Source organism: Salvelinus sp. IW2-2015, linkage group LG27 (genome assembly GCF_002910315.2).
Source record: "Salvelinus sp. IW2-2015 linkage group LG27, ASM291031v2, whole genome shotgun sequence".
Taxonomy (NCBI): Eukaryota; Metazoa; Chordata; class Actinopteri; order Salmoniformes; family Salmonidae; genus Salvelinus; species Salvelinus sp. IW2-2015.
The window spans coordinates 32051958-32076113 of NC_036867.1; the positions used below are offsets into that span (position 1 = coordinate 32051958).

Consider the following 24156-nt stretch of genomic DNA (forward strand, 5'->3'; position numbering starts at 1 on the left):
GGTTAGCCGCTGACAGGTTAATGAGGAAATAAATGCTTTTGAATGATATTTTGGCTATTGAAGTCATTGCAATTTGTGGCAGTGGCGCGCATGTTGTACAAGAGTATAAATCACTCAAATTTTTCCACCAATCAATAAATACAAAATAGGTGTAGAGAGATGCTGACAGAACAGCAGGAAGCCTGTGTGTGCCAAATGGCACCCTATTCCCTATATAGTGCACTACTTTTGACCAGTGCTCTGGCCAGTGCTCTGATCTCTCTATATAGGGAATAGGGTACAGGCCATTTGGGACGTAGCCATGGACAGCTCTCTGACTGATGAATCTGATTAAGAGCAGTTATTGCTGTTGGAGGAAGTGATGAATTTCATACAATGGACCTTACATTTCTACCTAACTGTTTTCCTGTTGACAGCAACCTTGAGGTGGCGTCTAATTCGGAGAAATGTATCAACATTAGCAGCTTTTAAACAACAATTAACTTTGTGAAATCGCTGTGAAATAAATCATCCACACCAAAGGATAAACAGCTCATTTATTTTAAAAGGGTTTCTATGTCCTCTTTTGGGGCGTTCAAATCTTTCACACCTCTTTCCCTTCTTTTGGCAGTAAGAAAGGAAATTACAATTCAACTTAGAAACTTCAAGTCTGAAGCCCAGAGACATTAGTGATGTATTAACATGACATAACACCTGTCATTGCCATTTCCACGGCAATGTCAACCACCTATACACAACAAAAGGGTATATTTTCACGGGTTTTTTACTTTGTCTTCCAGAACTCCAGCCAAAGTGCCAAGAGTTGTTGTGTCAGTACGGCTGTGTCAAAATGAGAAACATGACGTTCTGCTTCTGTGCTGATGGCTTCGAGGTGGAACAGGATGGTCGAGCCTGCAGAGGTAAGGACCGACAGCCAAAAAGGCTATTCATCTATATCAAAAGGATGGGTGGTGGATATTGACATACTGATGACAAAAAAAGAATGGTAGCTCTTTTAAGTTTGACAATACAGTAAGTCATATTTGGATCATTCTGGAATAGCTGCTAAATGGACACACGTATATTGTATACTTTATGTGTGAAGGTGACACTTTTGAGGTGTCATTTTGGGGCCGCATTAAACCAGGTTTATGAACCGGAAAGTATTCAGACTCCTTCCCTTTTTCCACATTTTGTTACGTTACAGCCTTATTATATCATCAATCTACACACAATACCGCATAATGACAAAGCGAAAACAGGTTTTAGAAATTAAAAAACCGAAATAACTTATTTACAAAAGTATTTAGACCCAGCAAAAACCAAGCCATGAGGTCAAAGGAATTGTCCGTAGAGCTCAGAGACAGGATTGTGTCGAGGCACAGATCTGGGGAAGGGTACAAAAACACTTCTACAGCATTGAAGGTCCCCAAGAACACAGTGGCATTCTTAAATGGAAAAGGTTTGGAACCACCAAGACTCTTCCTCTTCCTCCATTTCTAAAATCCTGTTTTTGCGTTGTCATTATGGGGTATTGTGTGTAGATTGATGAGGGAAAAACAATGTCATCAATTTTAGAATAAGGCTGTAAAGTAGCAAAATGTGGAAAAAGTCAAGGGGTCTGAATACTTTCCGAATGCACTGTGTTTAGGTCATTTTTTACCTAAACACAGTGCACTGTGCACTTAAGTGCACTTAACTAACTGCACTTAGTTTTCTAACAACTTCTTGTCCTCACTGTAGATCACGACGACTGCGCAGTATATGACACATGTAGCCAGACCTGTATGAACACCTTTGGATCATATAGATGTAGCTGTACAGATGGATACATCCTACAACCCAACAGAAGGTCCTGTAAAGCCAAGACCGGTAAGATGAATTATGTATCATGGCTTTAGTGTGCAGCATGTCTTTGATGGAGAGCTTTTACATGTAGAATGTGTTGTTTCATGAAGTAAACCAAGGGTTTCCATCTAATCAATATGAATTGAACTTTATATTGAAGACTCATCTGGTGAACATTTATAGCCGACCTGTAACACGACTTGAGCTATTTAATGTCTACATGTCTTTGCTGTTCTGTGTTACTTTGCCCCTTAGGGCAAACATAATCTGATGATTCAATCAGGTAACTTTACAATTGTTGCAGATAGTACAAGAGGGATGTTAAAGAGACACTTCAGGATTTTGGCAATGAAGCCCTTTATCTTCTTCCCCAGAGTCGGATGAACTCGGGGATACCATTTTTATAGAGGTGCGCCAATGCTAACTAGCGTTAGCGGATAGCACGCTAGCACTTACAATAGACTTCCAGTCATTGCGCTAACGCTAGTTAGCAATTGTGTTATTGTTAGTTAGTTACCTATTTAAAAGTGCTTGCAGACATAAAAATGGTATCGACGAGTTCATCTGACTCTGGGGAAGTAGATCAAGGGTTTCATTGTCAAAATCCTGAAGTGTCCTTTATTAAAGTTTCCTTTAAGACATAACCTTTAAAGGAAAGGATTTAGCAAGAGAGGGAACCCTGATTTATGACTAGCATTACTTCCATTACTCAAGTACTGTGTGAGCTAAACTTTCCTTAGAGTGGTAAATCACGCTCTTCATGGGTGAATAGAAGTCCAGGCCATGCACACACGCACCCACCCACACACACATACACACACCTCCTTACATTTCCCATACTTTCAGCACCCATATGTCTCCCAGGTCAATAACAGTTGTAAAACACCCGGTGACAATCCTTTGTTTTCTTTCCTGCTGGATATACAGTAGTGGGCTACCCCTTAGAAAGATATCAACAGTAGTTGGCTTTCCCCTTTGAAGTAGTCCATAAATAATGGAACCTAAACAGTGACAGGACATTAGCAGCAATTGTGAAAGTGGCCGTAAATTCAAAATCCCAAACTAGCTGAATAGTGGACTACTAACATTTTAACATGCTGCTTGCACTGTAATGGTCAAAGCTATATAGACACCTGTAAAAGCTTGTCTATATCAATTTGTTATAGAGAATTAATCAGAGATTTGTGGAAGCAAAGTCATTCAGATGCTCTGTTTTGACGTTGCTGCTCTCTCCTCTCTCTCTCCTCTCTCTCTCCCTCTCTCTCTCCTCTCTCCTCTCTCTCTCCTCTCTCTCTCCTCTCTCCTCTCTCCTCTTCTCTTCTCCTCTCTCTCTTCTCTTCCTCTCTCTCCTCTTCTCCTCTCTCTCCTCTCTCTCTCTCTCTCTCTCTCTCTCTCTCTTCTCCTCTCTCTCCTTCTTCTCCTCTCTCTCTATCTCTCCTCTCTCTTCTCTCTCTCTTCTTCTTCTCTCTCTCTCTCCTCTCTCCTCTCTCCTCTCTCTCTCCCTCTCTCTCTCCTCTCTCTCTTCTCTCTCTCTCTATCTTCTCTCTCTCTCCTCTCTCCTTCTCTCTCTCCTCTCTCTCTCTTCTCTCTCTTCTTCCTTTTTTTCTCTCCTCTTCTCTCTCTCCTCTCTCCTCCTCTCCTCTTGCTTTCTTCTCTCTTTCTCTCTTCTCTTCTCTCTCTCTCTCTCTCTCTCTCTCTCTCTCTCTCTCTCTCTCTCTCTCTCTCTCTCTCTCTTCTCTCTCTTCTCTCTCTTCTCTCTCTCTCAGATCCTGGGGACAGACCACCTGTGTTGCTGATTGCGAGTACAGAACATATCACAGTCACACACCTCAATGGGTCTTCTATACCCAACCTAAAGCAATTGGATACTAATCAGACGATTCACACATTCGATTTCTATTACAAGGAGGAATCATTATGTTGGATCTCCTCTACAAACTCCAACGGTCAGCTTTGGTGTGCCACCATGACAAAGTTAAAAGGCTTTTCACAGATGCGAAGCGTAAGGATAGGAGAGAATCTAGAGAGTAAGTTTCGGTCCAAATGATGTAGAAATATTGATCATAAAGGGTTTGGATGTTGCTGCCCTAACAAAAAAAATTGCTCTTGTCACAATGTCTTTGTTATTATGTACTTTCTTTCATTTGGTTGTAGATGTGGAACATTTTGCCATAGACTGGCTCACAAGAAACATTTACTTTGTGGATAGAGTAAGTGAAAGAATATATGTCTGCAATGAACAAGACAACACATGTGTCACCATAGTCGATCTGGATCTGCAAAACCCTGGTGGAATTGCTCTCGATTCATTGATGGGGTAAGTTGAGAAATTGAGAAATGTATCTTGTGCAAGTTTTTTCAGTCTTTAAATATGCCTCAGCTCGTCATCAGCTGCTGTACTTGTACCAACACGTCTTTTTCTGTTTGATTTAAGGTTCATTGTAGTGGAACCATATTATATATTTTCATTTTCTAAAAGCAGCTAAAGACACCACTATATTTACTTTCAATTTCTACAGATGTTTTACATATATATTCATTTTAAACTTTAAATCAGACTGACTCAGCTCACAACATTTGACAACTCAATTTGAGCAGACTTGTATTTGTATGTGACGCAGAGCTGTACCAGCTGTCAATACGGAGTGCCACCGGCAGCTGAAAAAGAAACTAAATGGCACTCTGTTCTCTATATAGTGCACTACTTTTGACCAGAGCCCTATGGGCCTCAGTAAAAAACAAAAAGTGCGCTGTATAGGGAATATCATGCTGTTTGAGACAGTCTATGTTAAGGCTTAGACTTCCAAACCTGTGGTATTCCTGACTTGGATGTAAGCGGCTCCTGCACCTTAGCAATCAGTTGCAGTCAGGAGAATGTGCTATCTTCCCGTGCCACTCACACGCAACAGAGTTGCTTTGACATCATCAAAGTGAGCGGGGTTAATATTCCAGGACCAACGTGTTCAATTATAGATGCGATATTCCTTCAGGGGGAAATGACTCCCTTCTACTCCTATGATATCTGTCAGATGACAAAGGGAATGTAGACAGGTACTCTCTACGGATTCCCTGTATTTCCAATGGATTCCACTCGAGTTAACTTAAAATGTTATAGTGTAGTGCTAAAACGGATTTGGATTGTAGAAATGAATGAAAAGCGTGTAGCGATATTGTCTCAGCCTGATGTGATCCGATACAGTTGTTTTGCATAGACCAATTACATTTTTCAAATTAGTAATTTGAGGGTTGATACATTTTTAATAGATTAATCATACTGGGTCTCATCAAAAACAAGTGAAGGGTGAAGGTAAACTCTACATGCAGTCATATTTCTGTTCTGAAGCTCAGTGTTGAAAAGAGACTTGATGCTGAAATAAGTAATTGGCGTGGTGCATTTGGTTGGCTGCATTTAGAATAGCTTCGTGATTGGTGGCATTGATTTATTTAATTACAAAACACTACTTAACTGTTCGAATGAGCTTTCAAATATGGTTGAATGAAAACCATCAATTTGCGGCACAACATTGCATGTGACAAATTCTGTATGTGACTGGCGTGTGAAATAGGAATCACAAGGAGGGACCGTTTCTATTGTGATTCCACAGTTGATTTCTGTTTATGGGACAGTGCACGTTATTCAATGTTTCAGGTTCAACATGATAATGTTAGTATCGGAGTTAGCAACAAAGCTAATTTCCATCCGTAGTCCAAACTGTAGGCCTACTGTACATTGATTCTCAATTGTGGTTTGATTCTATTAAAATCAGTTTCATACCCTGGGATTCAACTTGCTTTTCAGGAAAATGTTCTTTACGGATCTGGGGAGTACAGCCAAGTTGGAACAGTGCAATATGGACGGAACCAACAGAACCAGGATAGTGGAGAACAGAATAGAGAAGCCCACAGCTGTTACTCTAGACCTGGTTAGAAAGCTGGTCTACTGGGCAGATGCTGCCCTGGACTATATCGAAGTGGTGGATTACAATGGGAGCAACCGGCACACTGTTATCCATGAAAGCTCTGTAAGTACAGCGTGTGACAGTTGTTATCCTATGATCTTCCCATTTCCAATGTTCAATCATTCTTTGTTTCAGAGAAACCATATACTATTTTATCAAAGGGCATACCAGTTGATCTCACTTTAGTGGTACTTCGTGAGGATTCAATAAGATAGTCCAAATGAGCTAAGCTTTCGTTAAGTAGTGGAGTGAATACTCTGATGAGAGTGGACTTTCTTTGTCCCTGCCTTTTGGGAATGTTCACAATAACAAAACAAATGTTTTATTTAACTAGGCAAGTCAGTTATGAACAAATTCTAATTTTCATTGACAGCCTAGGAACAGTGGACTAACTGCCTTGTTCAGGGGCAGAACGACAGATTTTTAACTTGTCAGCTCAGAGATTCGATCTTGCAACCTTTGGGTTACAAGACCAACACTCTAACCACTAGGCTACCTGCCACCACAAGCTACATAGTCCTGACCCTGGATACCTGCCAGGGGGTTGGAGTGAAGAAGCCATCTAGCTGTGTGTGCTAGAGAGTTTACAATGGTTACGTCCCAAATGGCATCCTATTCTGGTCAAAAGTGGTGGTCTACAGAGGGAATAGGGTTGAGAGAGACGTAACCAATGCTACTGTACATTCCTGCTGCTGCTATATCCCCTAGCCACAGCCTTTTCCAATGGATTAGAATGGAGTGGAAGAGCATGCCCAGCTAGCACATTTGGTTCCCATTGGTTCTGGGAACGAAGCCATAAATGAAGATGTTGCCTCTTCTGGGGACACACATTTTTAGGTTGCAGGAAGGTTCTGAGAATGTTTTACTATGGTTTTCTAAATTATAGGTAATTTGAAGGTAATTAAGTCATGTTCTGAGAGCATGTTTCGATAAGACTATTAATAACACTGCTAGCTTAGTTTGGGTCAACTGTTCTGAACTCGAAGCATAGATAGGACATGCAAACACATGTATTTTTTATTGTGGCACGGCACCAGTGACATTCAAACCTATGATCTTCTGATCTCTATCCATGGAATTATTCCACTGTGCAACCAGGATGGAGCTACTGTAGCATGCCATGATTTTTTTAACTCATACAAAGCTGTTCATTTTATTCTATTCAAACAGACCCCATTTCAAAGGAAACAAGCACTCATTAAGATCAGGTGTGGCCAATTACACAGCTGAACACACTTAACAAGATAGAGGACAGGGAGTTTTGTTGACGCTGAGAACGGAATGTACAGTGGGGAGAACAAGTATTTGATACAATGCCGATACAATGCCAGGAAACGTATGATCTCTGTAATTGCAAACAAAGGTTTCTGTACCAAATATTAAGTTCTGCTTTTCTGATGTATCAAATACTTATGTCATGCAATAAAATGCAAATTAATTACTTAAAAATCATACAATGTGATTTTCTGGATTTTTGTTTTAGATTCCGTCTCTCACAGTTGAAGTGTACCTATGATAAAAATTACAGACCGCTACATGCTTTGTAAGTAGGAAAACCTGCAAAATCGGCAGTGTATCAAATACTTGTTCTCCCCACTGTATATGTTGAATAACATGCTCAGAACGTTCTTTGAACATTACTAATGTCTTCTTGGGGTTTTCATGTAAAAGTTTTCTCAATGTTCTGAGAACATGACTTTAAATAGAACCACGAGGAAACCTGTAGCAAACATTATGCTGAAGTACTGAAATTCCCACAGGAAATAAATTGCTTCTTCACATTCTCTGAACAATTTGAGACATTACTTTAAATAGAACCATGAGGAAACGTTATGCTGATGTACAGAAATTCCCACCTAAGAAACATATGGTTCTCAGAATGTTATGTGCTAGCTGGGTATCCTGCACCATTCCAAGAATGTTGTTGGAATCAGTGGAGGCTGCTGAGGGGAGGACAGCTCATAATAATGTCAGGAATGGAGTGAATGGAATTCCACCTATTCCGCTCCAGCCATTACCACAAGCCTGTCCTCCCCAATTAAGGTGCCACCAACCTCCTGTGGATGGAATATTATATGTAAATCAACCATAGGACAACCACGCTCTCACCAAGCTCTAAGGATAGGATTCTCAGAACGTTATTTGCTAGCTGGGTGCAAAGGTGTTTACCTGGGGATTAAGTTGAGATGAATGAAACATATAAAATAGCCTAGCGTTGCTCTATAGCACTGTGCTCCTCCTTCCTCTTGTCATACTGCTCTCTTTGTCTTCCAGCTGCTGCACCTCCACGGATTATCACTCTTTGAAGATATTTGTTTGCAGCTCGCACCGAGCCCTCGAAAGGAACAAAAGTGGACATTTTACAGATAAATCGGTTGAACGTAGCAGACGTTCAAACTGTAACCACCGTGGAGAATTCCGTGGGAATACGTGTTTACCAAAAAACTCGCCCCAACAACAGGTAAAAAGCAAATATAGAGTTTCTTGCATGTTTTAGAAGATAGCTGTGTGTGTGAGTGTGTGTGTGTGTGTGTGTGTGTGTGTGTGTGTGTGTGTGGTGTGTGTGTGTGTGTGTGTTGTGTGTGTGTGTGTGTGTGTGTGGTGTTGTTGTGTGTGTGTGTGTGTGTGTGTGTGTGTGTGTGTGTGTGTGTGTGTGTGTGTGTCGTGTGTCTGGTATCTACCCTCGTCTCCTATCTCCCTCTGCAGTCAGGACTCATGCGTGCGATCCCGATCCGTCTGGAAGAAAAGGAGGATGCTCTCACATGTGTCTGCTCAGTGGAAGTTACAAATCCCGATCCTGTCGCTGTGGAACAGGCTTTGTACTGGGAAGTGACAGAAAATCCTGCAAGAGTAAGTTCATATTAGGACATATTATGTCATATGTTGACGGTCATAGTGTCAGTCAGGGACAAAGTAACTTCTATAATTAGTGACAGCGCCCACGCGAACCAAATGTCTGCAACTTTGCTCCAGTGCGCTCCTCTGTCAGGTCTACTGAACATCACATCTAGTCAACCCTTAACAACATCTCATTCTCTGCCTGTTACTGATGACTGGTAAAAAACTAAATTCATCTTTGTTTTGGTCGGCTTCAATGCTCCCCGTTAACTTTGTCTCAAGCGTTGCTTTGGCACAGACTCGTTTTGGAGTTAGGGATTGATTGATTTGATAAGGTCTAATCGGCAGAACGAATTCTAGCTTTAATTTAGGTCATTGTAATTCGCTTATTATTCTTGTCTTAGGATACCATTTTTAATTTCCTGTGTTGGTTGGAAGAAAAGATAATCATGCAAATTAATTACACACTGGCAGTGTTCAGGGTAAAGAAGATTAGTAGCTGGTGGTTTGTTTATGTAATATCCATCACGCTTCCTATAAGCACCCTCTTCATAATGCATTATAACCTCCCTCTGCAGAGCCTATGAATGAGGTATTCCTGTTCTACGGACGAGGGAGACCCGGTGTCATCCGAGGCCTGGACCTGAATAGCAAGTCGGAGGCTGAGCACATGGTACAGATTGACAATCTTGTAAACCCTCGGGCGATCGGCTTCCATGCAGAGACCAGCCACATATACTTTGCCGACACAACCAGCTTTCTGATTGGCCGACAAAGACTGGATGGGACCAATCGAAAAACGATCCTTAAAGATGGTCAGTGCATTCAGATCGTTCTGTTTGTTAGGTAACAACTTCAAGTAACCTTTAGATGAGATATTCCAGTCACTGCAGTCCCTGGTTCGAATCCAGGCTGTATCACATCCGGTCTGTGATTGGGAGTCCCATATGGCGGTGCACAATTGGCCCAGCATCATCCGTGTTTGGCCGGGATAGGCCGTCATTGTAAATAAGAATTTGGTCTTATCTGACTTGCCTAGTTAAATAAATAAAWAAAWATWTATAATTTGGCCCATGCTTTGGTTGAGAGTTTCCATTTAGAAGGGATGTAAACTTATCTAGTCTCATTAGCATATTTTCTCATACAACTTCCCCAGCACATAATCGAGCATCTGACGCAATTACGCAAGATTTTAGTTCTGGGATTATGTGAGTATAGAAGTCCTARGTCTTCTTTACATCCCGACTGTAGCACGTACCTGTACACCTCTGTACACAAATTAATCATAGGTTATTCATACTTTAAAAGGTCTTAAAGTTGTGTCCCCGAATTAGGTCAATCTCTAATACCCAAAAGCTTTCTGTGTAAGCAGCATTATTTTGCACGGCTATTGTGTTGTGTGTGATTAATATATCTGCTACAGTAGATTCTAGAACAATGCTTTTGGGGTTTCGATTCCATTAACGAGGATCTGGAGACAGTGATAGATGACGCTCCTGCGGGGATGATCAAGTAGAGGATAACAACAGCATACTCTATGCATGACTTTCTTTTTTTTTTACTCACATCCTGTCCTAGACCTTGATAACGTGGAGGGGATCTCAGTGGACTGGATAGGGAACAACTTGTACTGGACAAATGACGGCTACAGGAAAACAATCAACGTTGCCAGATTGGAGAAGGCTGCACAAACAAGGAGAACTCTGTTAGAAGGAGACCTGTCTCACCCCAGAACGATCGTGGTGGACCCTCTGCACAGGTGAGTGTGCCTTTTTTGCAGTTGACACCCTGATAAGGTCACCTTATGTAGTGACGTTTCAATAGATATCGGTTTGTKCGTAAGATGCTAGGACKKACATTTTTGGTACTGRTTTGAGTAAATCGACTCTCGATTCAATCCGTGATAGATCTGTGTTATAGCACGCTTGACATTTAAAGGTCATTTTCACTTGAGACGACATATGCACCGTTTATCTGAATGCGGTCTCGGCAAATGCTGAAACGTTGACAAAGTGCGATTGGATTGAATCGCGGCCTAAATCTCCATCTGAGGAAAGGAGCTGAGTTTGGACACAATTCTCGGTCAGTTAATTATACGAATGAGCTTAAAGGTGAGATGGGGACTGAAATGCTGTGAATTGCTTCTCTGGCAAAAATTGTAAGTAGTGTGTTGCTCTCTGGTATGAGAGGCTTAACAGTTTCAGAGCAGACTGGCGTCTGCTGCTTTTCGGGGACTTTAGAGTGGTTTGATATTCACACATTTGGTGTCATGTCTTAAAAAAGATATATACCCTGAGTATACCAAACATTAGGAACACCTTCTGACCTCAGAACAGCCTCGATTRGTCGGGGCATGGACTCTACAAGGTGTTGTAAGTGTTCCACAGGGATGCTGGCCCATGTTGACTCCAATGCTTCCCACAGTTGTGTCAAGTTAGCTGGATGTCCTTTGGGTGTATTCTTGATACACACGGGAAACTATTGAGCATGACAAATCCAGCAGCATTGCAGTTCTTGACACAAGCCGGTACGCCTGACACCTACTACCATACCCCGTTCAAAGGCACTTAAATCCTTTGTCTTMCCCATTCACCCAATAAATGGCACACATACACAATCCATGTTTCAATTGTCTCAAGGCTTTAAAATCCGTATTTAACCTGTTTCCTTCCCTCCGTCTACACTTATTGAAGCAGATTTAACAAGTGACATAAATAAGGGATCATAGCTTTCTCCTGGATTCACCTATTCAGTCTGTCCATGTCATGTCCATCAGTCTGTCCATGTCATGTCCATGTCATGTCATGGAAAGAGCAGGTGTTCTTAATGTTTTGTATACTCAGTATTATTTGGGCAAAATTATCTATCTCTCTATGCTAAACCATCATATTGATAATGAWTTTTTTCTGTTTTTCAGCTGGATGTACTGGACAGACTGGGAGGAGGATGAGGTGAACGATAGTGTTGGCAAGATAGAGAAAGCCTGGATGGATGGATCCCACCGGCAGGACTTTGTCACTTCWGYCATCCTGTGGCCTAACGGACTCACTRTAGACCATGGCTCCAGTAACATGTACTGGTGCGACGCTTATTATGACCACATAGAGAAAATCTCCCTCGATGGTACCCACAGAACGGTTAGTAAATGAGTGAGTGTTCTTTTCTACTGATTAAGACTTTACAATCAACAAATATGCATAGTAACATTTTGAATATGTACATTTATTTTCAATATTTGTATGGTTGCAAATACATGACTTCATCAAAAAAAAAGTCGCTTTTAACTGTGAATTATTGTCTAACGTGTTCTTTGTTTCTTTTATCCAAAGGTGGTGTWTAACGGCAAAGAATTAAACCATCCTTTTGGAATTTCCCTGCACCAGAATTCCGTTTTCTGGACAGATTACATGAACGCCTCTATTTTCCAACTGGACTTGCAGTCAGGGCAGGTTGCTCTGATGAGAAGCGAGAAACCCCCTATTTTTGGGCTATCTGTGTACGATGCTCAAAGGCAGCAAGGTAAATACACGATCACAKTATCATTGTCAAGCAGCAAAACGATTTAAATACAAGACTGGCTCACTTTTTGTAATATAAACATATAAGAAACTAGGGGATGTAATCATGATGTACTGTACAGCATCCCTGTGTCTCTCAACCCTCTGAAACAAGTTTTTTCAGTATATCAAACCTGATGAGATGGTGAACTGAGATGACCTTWGAAGAAATTACACCACTGAAAATGGCTGAAGCACTAAACTTGGGCTTTGCTCCAGCCAGGGAGTTTGAAATGCATGACAGTTAATAAATCAGAAGATTCTCTTTCAATTTTTCCCTTTTAGCATATTTTATATGCCACAACTCAGGCTCCCAACAGTAGGGGGTCAGGCATATTTTAGTCTATCTGGTGCTACCCCTCTCTATCAACCAAACCTCCCATAGCCACGGAGGACGAGTCATGAACAAAGAGAGAGACCAATGATTGATTCAATGAGAATWGAAGCTGAGGCAGTCCTCAAATGTACACCGACTTTAATCCTTTAAGAGCTACTTATAGTAACCCCAGGCCAAGTTGTCAGACTCAGCTGCACTGGGCTTGTCATGATAACAGTCATTGGTTGGCACATTGAAGCACCTGTCTGTACTGTCTCTCACTACCCCCAATGGGAACGCTGAACTCAGCTGGGTGCCACCCACCTCAGCCTTTGCAACGTCTTCATATGCCTCCTTTTACCTCAGCCTTCATCCCTTCTTTTTACCACCCTTCATATCCCCCTCTCCAAATACAGTTTCATCGACTTCAAGGGGGATGTCAAAGGATCCGTCAGACACATTGTTCCGTTGTCATCTGATGTTGTCGCTCAGACTTTTTGTAGCAGCGGGGTATGGATGATTCTGCCTTTGGCTGAGTCATGTAAACAGTCGCTCTGCCTGGAATATAGACATATAGCCATTTTAATCTATGAAAGTCTTTGAATAGATTATTTGGTACAATAGCGTCATTGCAACTAGGATCATATATCTGTTAGTATTACAGTTTTGAGTTATGTTATTGTCTTCCTAATAGGTTGCATTATAAAGGCTACAGCTGCCCCAAAAAAATGATCAGATTTAGCCTACTTTGGTTTATCTAATTGATCTTTAGGTGACAATGCGTGTGGGGTTAATAATGGTGGCTGCGGTAGCCTGTGTCTGGCCATTCCCGGTAGCAGAGTGTGTGCCTGCGCTGATAACCAGTACCTGGACAAGAATAACCTCACCTGCTCCTGTAAGCCCTGTCAAATACACTCTTATCTCAAACATACAAGGCCTGTTCAGCCTGACGCTCCACATCAATGACCAAGGCAATCAATAGGAATAATGACAGCAGATAAGATAAGGTCATGTAGAACTCAACATCCCAGTATTGATTTTGAATGCCAGCATATAACATAAAATACATGTTTCCTCAGTTGTGGCTCTTTTGAGGAATATGTTCTGCAGAGTGTGAAGATGGGCCAGCAAGTGGATGTGTGTGTYTGTGCTTGCAGCCACATTGGGAGATTCAGGGGACCATGGGGAGCCACAGAGATGTGGGAATGAAGAGTTCCAGTGTAGGAACCAGCGTTGTGTCCAGGCCTCCTGGAAATGTGATGGGGACCATGACTGTTTGGACGGAAGTGACGAGGAACCGTACATCTGCTGTAGGGGTCTTATTCTGCATGTTAGAAAACATATCTCATTTTGCATTTATGGAGAATAGGACATGTCCCAGAGACATTTTTTWAAATTAATTAAGTTGAAATGAACAACATACATCATCTATGCAGGACTGAAATTGCTAGGCTTTCTTTTTGTGTCATGCTTTCTAGCTATCTATCCAATGTCTATGATCAAATCAGATACATTTTTTTTTGTCACATGCGCTGAATACAACAGGTGTAGCCCTTACAGTGAAATGCTTACTTACAAGCCCTTAACCAACAATGTAGTTTCAATAAAAATACCTAAAGAAAAATAAGAAATAAAAGTAACAAATAATGAACATTAATATGAATGCATGACAGTTTACATCAAAGACTAAATATCAAAGCAATTTTGCCCATTACAGATAATCGTAGTTGCCCTGCGGATCAGTTCAAGTGTCTGAACAACCGCTGCATCCCCAAGAGGTGGCTCTGTGACGGGACCAACGACTGTGGGAACAACGAGGACGAGTCCAACTTCACCTGCTCTGGTATGCTGCTGTCTGCTCTACTTAGAGGCCCATCGAACTCATAGTTGCGGCTGCCAGATTCCATGTTGTAGAACAAACTTGGGTGATCTCCAAGTTTCTCCAACAAGTCATTTGGGAGAGGTTCTGTCAGACCAGAGGCCATTGGAGAATACACAGAGAGGAGAAGACAACTGCATGATTTCCCGTGTTGGTGGGGGGACGCGTATGTCATAGATTCCCAATGGCCTCTGTGCTACTGCACATCATGAATGTATCTATATACTGGGATAATTCATCATCTTCTCCATCCAGAAGACTTGACCAGGATATGCACAACTCCTCTGGGGGACATAAGGGGGATTTGTTAGGGGATGTAGATGAGAAATGTTTTTGTTTCACTTCGTCCTTATAAATGAGTTTCAGTTGCCAGATGTTGACACAATGCCGGATCCTGGACACGGATAGGATGATTCCATAAGAAAGAAAATGGCGATTACATATGAACGATATTCTGGTTTCACGTTTTTTACGTTCACTTTTTGATCTCTGTGAATAGATGGATTACTGGGAATAGACAGCGAGCCAGTTCTCTAGGAGGGCCAGTCTCGGGGAAACCAAATACAGATGCTTTAGCGCTAAAGAAAACATATCCAACACACATGGTCTGTTGGCTGTCTATGTGGAATCAAACGTTCCAAAACACATAGCATGAACAGTAAATGCAAAATATTAGGCATTACTTCAAAATGTCACCTACTATCATGATGTATATTCACTCACTGAAATAGCCTAGGCCTAGTCGCTGCACTTTATTTAAGTACTTATTGAGACCATACTGGTAATGAAAAGCACTCATGTAAATGTTGCATCATAGAAAAACGTAACTTTTCGAACGAAGTTCAGTGCAATAAAATGCCTTTTTATTATTACTATTAATGTTTTCAGCGGGATCATGCCGAGCGGACCAGTTCTCCTGTGAGAACGGGAGATGCATCCCGGAGTCCTGGCGCTGTGARAGGGATGACGACTGTGGGGACCACTCTGATGAGACCGCCTCTTGTGGTGAGCTTCTGGACAAGTTTCCAATTGGCTGGTGAAGCAGTCCATTGGACAAGGAATTCTTAGTGATATGTTAGCACGGGCATTTTCTGATGATATCAACATTAGCCTAAACATTTCAGAAATCATTCACACTGTTTTTGAGACTTTTTCTGTCGTTGCATTATATCATTCCACTGTAAGCCTGGTCTTTTACCTACCCATCATGTTAATTCAATTTAGCATGTAGGCTACCCTCCGGGCGTGGTCTGACATACTCTGGAGCAGACAACTCGACACGGAGATGGAGACAAAGGCTTTTAATATTTAAAATGTGAAATTGCTGGGACTCTCCCTGTCATAATCTTCCTCCTCTGAAACAATAGCATGCATGGGCTTTCAAAGATGTAGATCTGCGATTGGCAACTGGCTCAATCCCCCCCCCCCCCCCCCACCCCCCTTACTGTTGAGAGTTAGTACACAAGATGCAATTTCTGCATCAGCAGTTTTCCTCTTGTTATGTCAGTCACTGACCGTCACACAATTAGCCATGTCAGTTGACATTTTTATATTGGTAAATTGGTCTAGCGTCAAATTGCCGACCGGAGGGCCCCTCATGGATTTTGTTAGTCACTCTCACTCAGATATCCTATTCAAAACGGAAACAATTTTCTCTATCCTATGGCAAAATGTGTAGATGTGCAGGAAACTAGCTGTAAAACTGCACATTTTTTCTCTGGGATGATGGTGTTGATGAAGGCCACGACCAGCCTTTCAAAGCGTTTCATGGCTACAGATGTGAGTGCTACTGGGCGGTAGTCATTTAGGCAGGTTGTCATGGCGTTCTTGGGCACAGGGGCTATGGTGGTCTGCTTGAAACATGTAGGTATTACAGACTGAGTCAGGGAGGGGTTGAAAATGTCAATGAAGACACAAATGCAAGTTCAAACAGGTTCAAAGACAGCCACTACACAAGCGCATGAACCTCAAATGACCTTTTCCGGTCAAGTATCCCACAGTGTAAATACACCCTCTTCTGGCGAGGATACATCTAACAGTACTATATATCACCATCACCACAGTTGTTAAAGCCAAAGTCAAGTAATTATCTGATATCACCTTCTTCACATGTTTGAGATAATAGGGAAAAGTAACAGGCAGTAGAACAGTCTGCAAAAACAATCAGCAAGAACAATTTGAACCTGAGCTGTGAATGATACTTTTCTGTTACCTCTGGTGCTACTTATAAACTGCTTCAATTCACAAGTACAAGCAGAGACAGATAGTGTTCACAGTAATTACAGTTTCTGCTTGGCTTCCTTAAATCTAATTCAAGCCTGCGCTGAAAAACACGTCGCTCACTCTCATTTTTGTAACTTCAGAATTCAAAGGCAATGCCAACTCACATAACTGTGCCAATGTCTCCTGCATCCAATGTGTAATAATTTTTTAAAAATTTTATTTCACCTTTATTTAACCAGGTAGGCTAGTTGAGAACAAGTTCTCATTTGCAACTGCGACCTGGCCAAGATAAAGCATAGCAGTGTGAACAGACAACACAGAGTTACACATGCGTAACATAACAAGTCAATAACATGGTAGAAAAAAAAGAGAATCTATATACAATGGTGCAAAAGCATGAGGTAGGCAATTATCGAATAATTACAATTTAGCAGATTAACACTGGAGTGATAAATCATCATATGATCATGTGCAAAAGAGATACTGGTGTCAAAAGAGCAGAAACGTAAATAAATAAAAGCAGTATGGGGGTGGTAGGTAAATTGGTGGTAGTGTACAGATGGACTATGTACAGCTGCAGCGATCAGTTAGCTGCTCGGATAGCAGATTTTTAAAGTTGTTGAGGAGATAAAAGTCTCCAACTTCAGAGATTTTTGCAATTCGTTCCAGTCGCAGGCAGCAGAGAACTGGAAGGAAGGCGTCCAAATGAGGTTTTGGCTTTTAGGATGATCAGTGAGATACACCTGCTGGAGGCGCGTGGTTGCGGGTGCGTGTAGCCATGTCACCAGTGAACTGAGATAAGGCGGCACTTAACCTAGCATATAGCTTGTAGATACCTGGAGCCAGTGGGTCCTGACGACGAACATGTAGCGAGGGCCAGCCGACTAGGGCATACAGTCGCAGTGGTGGGCGTATAAGGTGCTTTAACAAACGAATGGCACTGTGATCAAACTGCATCCAGTTTGCTGAGTAAGTATTGGAAGCTATTTTGTAGATTGACATCGCGAAGTCGAGGATCGGTAGGATAGTCAGTTTACTAGGGTAAGTTTGGCGGCGTGAGTGAAGGAGGCTTTGTTGCGGAATAGAAAGCCGATTCTTGATTTGATTTTGGATTGGAGATGTTGATATGAGTCTGGAAGGAGAGTTGCAGTCTAGCCAGACACCTAGGTACTTATAGATGTCCACAATATTCTACGGTCGGAACCGTCCAGGTGGTGATGCTATCGGCGCGTGCGGGTGCAGGCAGCGAAACGGTTGAAAAAGCATGCATTTGTTTTACTAGCGTTTAAGAGCAGTTGGAGCCACGGAAGGAGTGTTGTATGGCATTGAAGCTCGTTTGGAGGTTAAGTAGCACAGTGTCCAAGGAAGGGCCGGAAGTATATAGAAGTGGTGTCGTCTGCGTAGAGGGGGATCAGGGAATCGCCCGCAGCAAGAGCAACATCATTGATGTATACAGAGAAAAGAGTCGGGCCCGCAGAATTGAACCCTGTGGTCCCCCATAGGAGACTGCCAGAGACCGGACAACATGCCCTCCGATTTGACACACTGAACTTGGCTGCAAGTAGTTGTGAAACCAGGCAAGGCAATCATTAGAAAAACGAGGCTACTGAGTCTGCCGATAAGAATATGGGTATTGACAGAGTCAAAGTCTGGCCAGGTCGATGAAGACGGCTGCACCAGTAATGTCTTTTATCGTGGCGTTATGATATCGTTTAGTACCTTGAGCGTGCTGAGGTGCACCCATGACCGGCTCGGAAACCGGATTGCACAGCGGAGAAGGTACGGTGGTTCGAGATGGTCAGTGAATCTGTTTGTTGACTTGGCTTTCGAAGACCTTTAGATAGGCAGGGCAGAATGGATATAAGTCCTGTAACAGTTTGGGTCACAGTGTTCTCCCCCTTTGAAGAGGGATGACCCGGGCAGCTTTCCAATCCTTGGGATCTCAGATGATACGAAGGAGAGGTTGAACAGGCTGGTGATAGGGGTGCGACAATGGCGCGCGACAGTTTCAGAAATAGGGGTCCGATTGTCAAGCCCAGCTGATTTGTATGGGTCCAGTTTTCAGCTCTTTCAGAACATCTGCTATCTGGATGGGTAAAGGAGAAGCTGGGGAGGCTTGGGCGAGTAGCAGCGGGGGGCGGGGCTGTTGGCCAAGGTTGGAGTCCCAGGAGGAAGGCATGGCCAGCCATTGAGAAATGCTTGTTGAAGTCTTCGATTATCACGGATTTATCGGTGGTGACCTGTTACCTAGCCTCAGTGCATGTGGCAGCTGGAGGAGGTGCTCTTGTTCCCATGGACTTTACAGTATCCAGAACTTTTTGGAGTTAGAGCTACAGATGCATTTCTGCTTGAAAAAGCTGGCCTTTGCTTTCTGACTGACTGCGTGTATTGGTGCCTGACTTCCCTGAACAGTTGCATATCGCGGGGCTCTTCGATGCTATTGCAGTTCGCCACAGGATGTTTTGTGCTGGTCGAGGCAGTCAGGTCTGGAGTGAACCAAGGGCTATATTCTGTTCTGGTTCTGCATTTTTAACGGAGCATGCTTGTCTTATATGGGGAGGAAAGTACAATTTAAAGAATGACCAGCACTCTCAACTGACGGGATGAGGTCAATATCCTTCCAGGGTACCCGGCCAGGTCGATTAGAAAGGCCTGCTCGCAGAAGTGTTTTAGGAGCGTTAACAGTGATGAGGGGTGTCGTTTGACCGCGGACCCGTGGCGGATACAGGCAAGTGAGGCATGATCGCTGAGATCTTGATTGAAGCCAGCAGAGTGTATTTGGAGGGCAGGTTGTCAGGATAATGTCTATTAGGGTGCCCATTGTTACGGATTTAGGGTTACCTGGTGGTTCCTTGATGATTTGTGTGAGATTGGGCATCAAGCTTGGATTGTAGGACTGCCGGGGTGTTAAGCAATCCCAGTTTAGGCACCTAACAGAACCACTCTGAAGCTAGATGGGGAGCGTCAATTCACAGATGGTGTCCAGGGCACAGCTGGAGCTGAGGGGGTCGGTAGCAGGCGGCAACAGTGAGAGACTTATTTCTGGAGAGATAATTTTAAAATTAGAAGTTCGAACTGTTTGTGGCATTGACTGGAAGTATGAAACTTTGCAGGCTATCTCTGCAGTAGATTGCAACTCCTCCCCCTTTGGGCAGTTCTATCTTGACGGAAAGTGTTTATAGTGGTAGAAATCTCAGAATTTTTGGTGGCCTTCCTAAGCCAGGATTCGGACACGGCAAGGACATCAGGTGGCAGAGTGTGCTAAAGCGGTGAGTAAGGCAAACTTAGGGAGGAGGCTTCTGATGTTGACATGCATGAGCCAAGGCTTTTTCGATCACAGAAGTCAACAAATGAGGGTGACTGGGGACATGCAGGGCCTGGTTTACTCCACATCACCCAGGAACAGAGTAGTAGGATGAGGGTGCGGCTAAAGGCTATTAACTGGTCGCCTAGACGTTGGGACAAAGAAAAAAAGGAGCAGATTTATGGGCGTGGTAGAATAGATTCTGGGCCTAATGTGCAGACAGGTATGGTGGCGCGCTACAGCGGAGGCAAGCCCAGGCACTGGGTGATGATAAGAGAGGTTGTACTCTGGACATGCTGGTCTCAATGGTGAGGTCACCGCATGTGTGGGGGTGGGACAAGGATATCAGAGGTACGGAGAGTGGAACTACAGGGTCCATTGCAAACCAAAACAATGATAATGATAACTAGCCTGAACAACAGTATGCAAGGCATATTGATATATGAGAGAGACATACAATAAGCATAAAGTGATTGCAGGTCTTGATTGGGAGAGCTAGCTAAACAACAGGAAGATAACAGCAGCAATAACAGGGTGCTAGTCTAACACGCAACAACAGGTAAAAATGGCGACGACTAGGCAGAGAGGTCGGATTAACTACACACAGATCCTGAGTTAAAGCGCAGAGCCGACAGATAAAACAAAATAACAGAATGGAGTACCGTGAATTAATGGACAGTCAAGCATGCATCAGCTATGTAGCCAAGTGATCATAGTGTCCAGGGGGCAGCCGTAGATGGACAGGAAGGCCTCCACTAAGCTAGCACGCGGCGTTTAAAGTTAGTAGCCCGGGGGGTGGTCTGCTCAAACGGGAGGGTCTGCTCAGACGTGGTCGTGTCGACAGAGAATCCAAGCCGGATGGCGAAAGAGAGTTGTGAATTGTAGAATTGTGTTTGCTAACTGGTGCTAGCTTCGTGGCAGTGGCGCTAGCTGCGCTAGCTGCAAGCTAGCTGTGAGGATCAGAAGTAGTGGCTCAGGGATTACGGCAGGAATCCGCTTGTTGTCGAGAGACAGTCCGATGCTGGTAAATGGTGAGTAATATCCAGGCTAATAACAGGGCTGGTGTCTGTGCAAAGGTAAAAGCTACTAGCAGCGGCAAAAAAATGGCTAAATAGCTTGTAGCTGATTTAGACCAGTTGTGATGGATTGGCAGGGCTCTGTGTGCAAAAATAAAAATAAATAAAAAAAAGGTCCAGTCCAATTGGCAAAAGAGGTATTGTGCCCAGAATTCGCTGGTAGACCTCTTCGGCTAGCCAGATGGGCCTAGCCGAGGCTAGCTCAAGGCTAACTGGGGCCTGCCTCCGGACAGAGGTGTTACAGTAGTAGCCACTCGGTTGCAGCTAGCTAGCTGTGATGATACGGTGTAATGTCCAGAGCTTGCGTCAGGAATCCGGTTGATGTGGTAGAGAAAAAGCAAGTCCTATATGCTCTGGGTTGATATCGCGCTTGCAGACTGGCAGTATTGGCCCGGTATTGAAGCTGGCTGTGTCCGAGTTGAGTGAAGACCGCAGCAGGGCTAACTGACTACTAGCTAGTAGCTAGTTATCTGGCTAGCTTCTGATTGGGGTTACGGTTCTAAAGTATAAAAAATAGCAGGTCCGTACCACATTGGGTGAGGCGGAATGTAGGAATGTATATTCAGTTCCTAGATGGAAAGTGAAATTAAATATATACGAAATGTATACGAAAAATACGGACTAATTTACACGGGACAAGACAAGACAAAGACACGTCCGACTGCTACGCCATCTTGGATGACGTAATAAAATATGTTTACCCACACTGTTTCGGAGGTTTTCAGTTCATGTAAATTACTGGCCTCTTGTGATTCTGGACAGTTGAAAATTGATCATCCTTATCAAAAGTGCTTTGTTAGAAAAAATCCCAAATTGAAGTCCAAACCTCTTGTATTACAGCAATAACACCTTTTTTTCTTCTTTCTTTCTGACAGATTTCCCCCACATGTGAGCCCCTCACACAGTTCAGCTGTTCCAAGGAAGGTGCATCAGCGTGAAATGGCACTGTGACTCAGGTGAGTGGCATTTTTCTCGTGAACACTCTCTTTTTACAGTTAAATTTTCTATTCTCAGTGTGAAAAACCGCCTGATTTGAAATGGCCTCATTACACAACCAGAAGTATTTGTATCTGCTGTAACATCATCATTTCAACCGAGTTTTCCCTACTGGGAAAATGCCATTGGATGGAACTGCCACTCTCAGGAAGCTTGCTGGATGAACACATTTCACTTTCTCTGAACCACGCTGTGTCTCTTACACTGTTTCTTAATCTCTCTCCGTCTGTTCCCCCTCTCTTCCATCTTTCCCCGTCTTCCATCATTTCCCCCTCTCTTCCATCATTCCCCCTCCATCCATTTCCCTCTCCATCATTCCCCCTCTCTTCCATCATTTCCCCCTCTCCCATCATTTCCCTCTCTCTTCTATCTGTTTCCCTTCTCCCCCTCCTTTTCCCTTCTCCCATAATTTCCCCCTCTCCCTTTCTTTCCCCTGTCTTCCATCCTTTCCCATCTTCCCATCCTTTCCCTCTCTCCCTTTCCACCTCACCCAGATGATGACTGTGGGGATGGTAGTGCGAGGTGGGTTGTGCCATGCCTGTTCCAGTGCCCAATTCCAGTGTGCCAGTGGGAAGTGTATCCCTGACCACTGGGCCTGTGACGGGGACGATGACTGTGGGGACAACAGTGATGAGGACACCACATGCTCTGGGACAGGTGAGAGGAAAAACACACTAACTTCTCACTCTTCTATCTGCCTCATGGGACACACACCTTTTGGATTGAAGTCTTAGATCTGTGAAGGTGTAATGGACTTGGGGAATATGCTCAATATAGTGTTTGAAATGGGGATGCTATTCATCACACTTCAGGGGATGAGGTTAGGAATATGGGTTTGAGATGTACAATAGCTGTCTTTGTAAAAATAGACCTTACCCAAGAATGAAGTACTTTATTTGCTGAAGTGCGGAGCCCTACCTGAACTCTGTATTTGTAAATGTATGTTTATCTCTGTGACCTCTGTCTCTCCTATAGCCTCGGTATCAGCTGAGGACTGCAGCGCAGATGAGTTCCATTGCCGGGACGATGGTGGCACCTGTATCCCCGAGCGCTGGCGGTGTGACGGGGATAAGGACTGCGAGGACGGGAGTGACGAGGCAGACTGTGAAGGCACCAGCAGAATGTGCGACCCGCACGCAAAGTTCACCTGTCAAACCTCAGGTACAGCACTGAGGCTACTGTGAAAACACTTTCGAAAAGCTGCACACTCTGTGGCTCTAATGCAGCGCATACTGTATAATTAAATGCCCATGTTTAACTGTAGAAAGCTACACTGCTTTCATCAAGGTTTAATCTGGACTGTAGCTACTGTGACCTACACACCAAGCTCACCTGTAAAATCTCGGCGGCCATGTTTTTAATGTCGACCTCTCAGTTATTACCATAGAGATACGGTTATTTGATTTATCTCTGGTTATTACCATCAAATTGTCTTCATTTGTGTCCTTGGTGTACAGGCACACATTGGGAAGCTTATATAAGCCTATAGGGTTAGCATTCACACACAATGGTGAGAAAAAGCCAGAGCGCCTTTCATGTCTTTTATGATACCTGCAGGGCATCTTGTAGACTTCTCCTATGCTTTATGATGTAGGCATGACAGTAAAATGGGAACACTTGGGGTATTTTATGTGACTCCTAAAACAGTTCCACATGGTTGTGGTAAATCAAATCGGCCTAGGAGTTGCAGATTTAGCAAAGTAAGTTGAATGAGGTGTGTGTATATATAAGGTAATATTATTGGGCCAATAGTTCAGTGGAATTGATATGAATCATCTGCAAGGTGCACTGCATTATACATCATTGGTCTTAAAGTGGAGAATTCACGTGAGAAAAGCCTCTGGCTTAGTTCCATGATCTCACGGTGTTAAAAGGCTTAAATCACTTACCATGCAAAATTCAATAAAATGTCATGAGGAGTTTTAAGATCCACAAAGGTTTTTGCCCTCATGTTTTTTCATTATTCACAATTCACATACCTGTATACTTCATTTCACTTTTTCAGTAGGCTATCTATCACCGTTTTCAAAGAGCCCACAGCGTCCGATTACCAAAGACGCACGCTCCTCCAAACTATTCAAACCTCCTATAATGCCATATCAACTGCAATTTTGTTGGGAGAATCTTCTTCGCATATAAGCGACGATACAATTGTCAGAAGCCTAGTATTTTGTATAGACG

The 24156-nt window shown here is 43.1% G+C and overlaps 1 protein-coding gene across 1 annotated transcript in view; it reads left to right on the forward strand.

Moving 5' to 3' along the window:
• The window catches only part of LOC111953345 (low-density lipoprotein receptor-related protein 1B-like), a 232446-nt gene that overhangs the window by 97990 nt on the left and 110300 nt on the right, over positions 1–24156 (forward strand). Inside the window, 22 exon segments of the mRNA XM_070435534.1 lie at positions 780–899; positions 1723–1851; positions 3594–3854; positions 3982–4144; positions 5627–5849; positions 8061–8091; positions 8094–8247; positions 8497–8636; positions 9203–9439; positions 10203–10383; positions 11542–11761; positions 11954–12143; positions 13270–13401; positions 13673–13807; positions 14215–14340; positions 15265–15381; positions 21855–21859; positions 21861–21894; positions 21897–21935; positions 22470–22497; positions 22499–22632; positions 22951–23136. Of these exon segments, the coding sequence (XP_070291635.1) occupies positions 780–899; positions 1723–1851; positions 3594–3854; positions 3982–4144; positions 5627–5849; positions 8061–8091; positions 8094–8247; positions 8497–8636; positions 9203–9439; positions 10203–10383; positions 11542–11761; positions 11954–12143; positions 13270–13401; positions 13673–13807; positions 14215–14340; positions 15265–15381; positions 21855–21859; positions 21861–21894; positions 21897–21935; positions 22470–22497; positions 22499–22632; positions 22951–23136 (2985 nt within the window).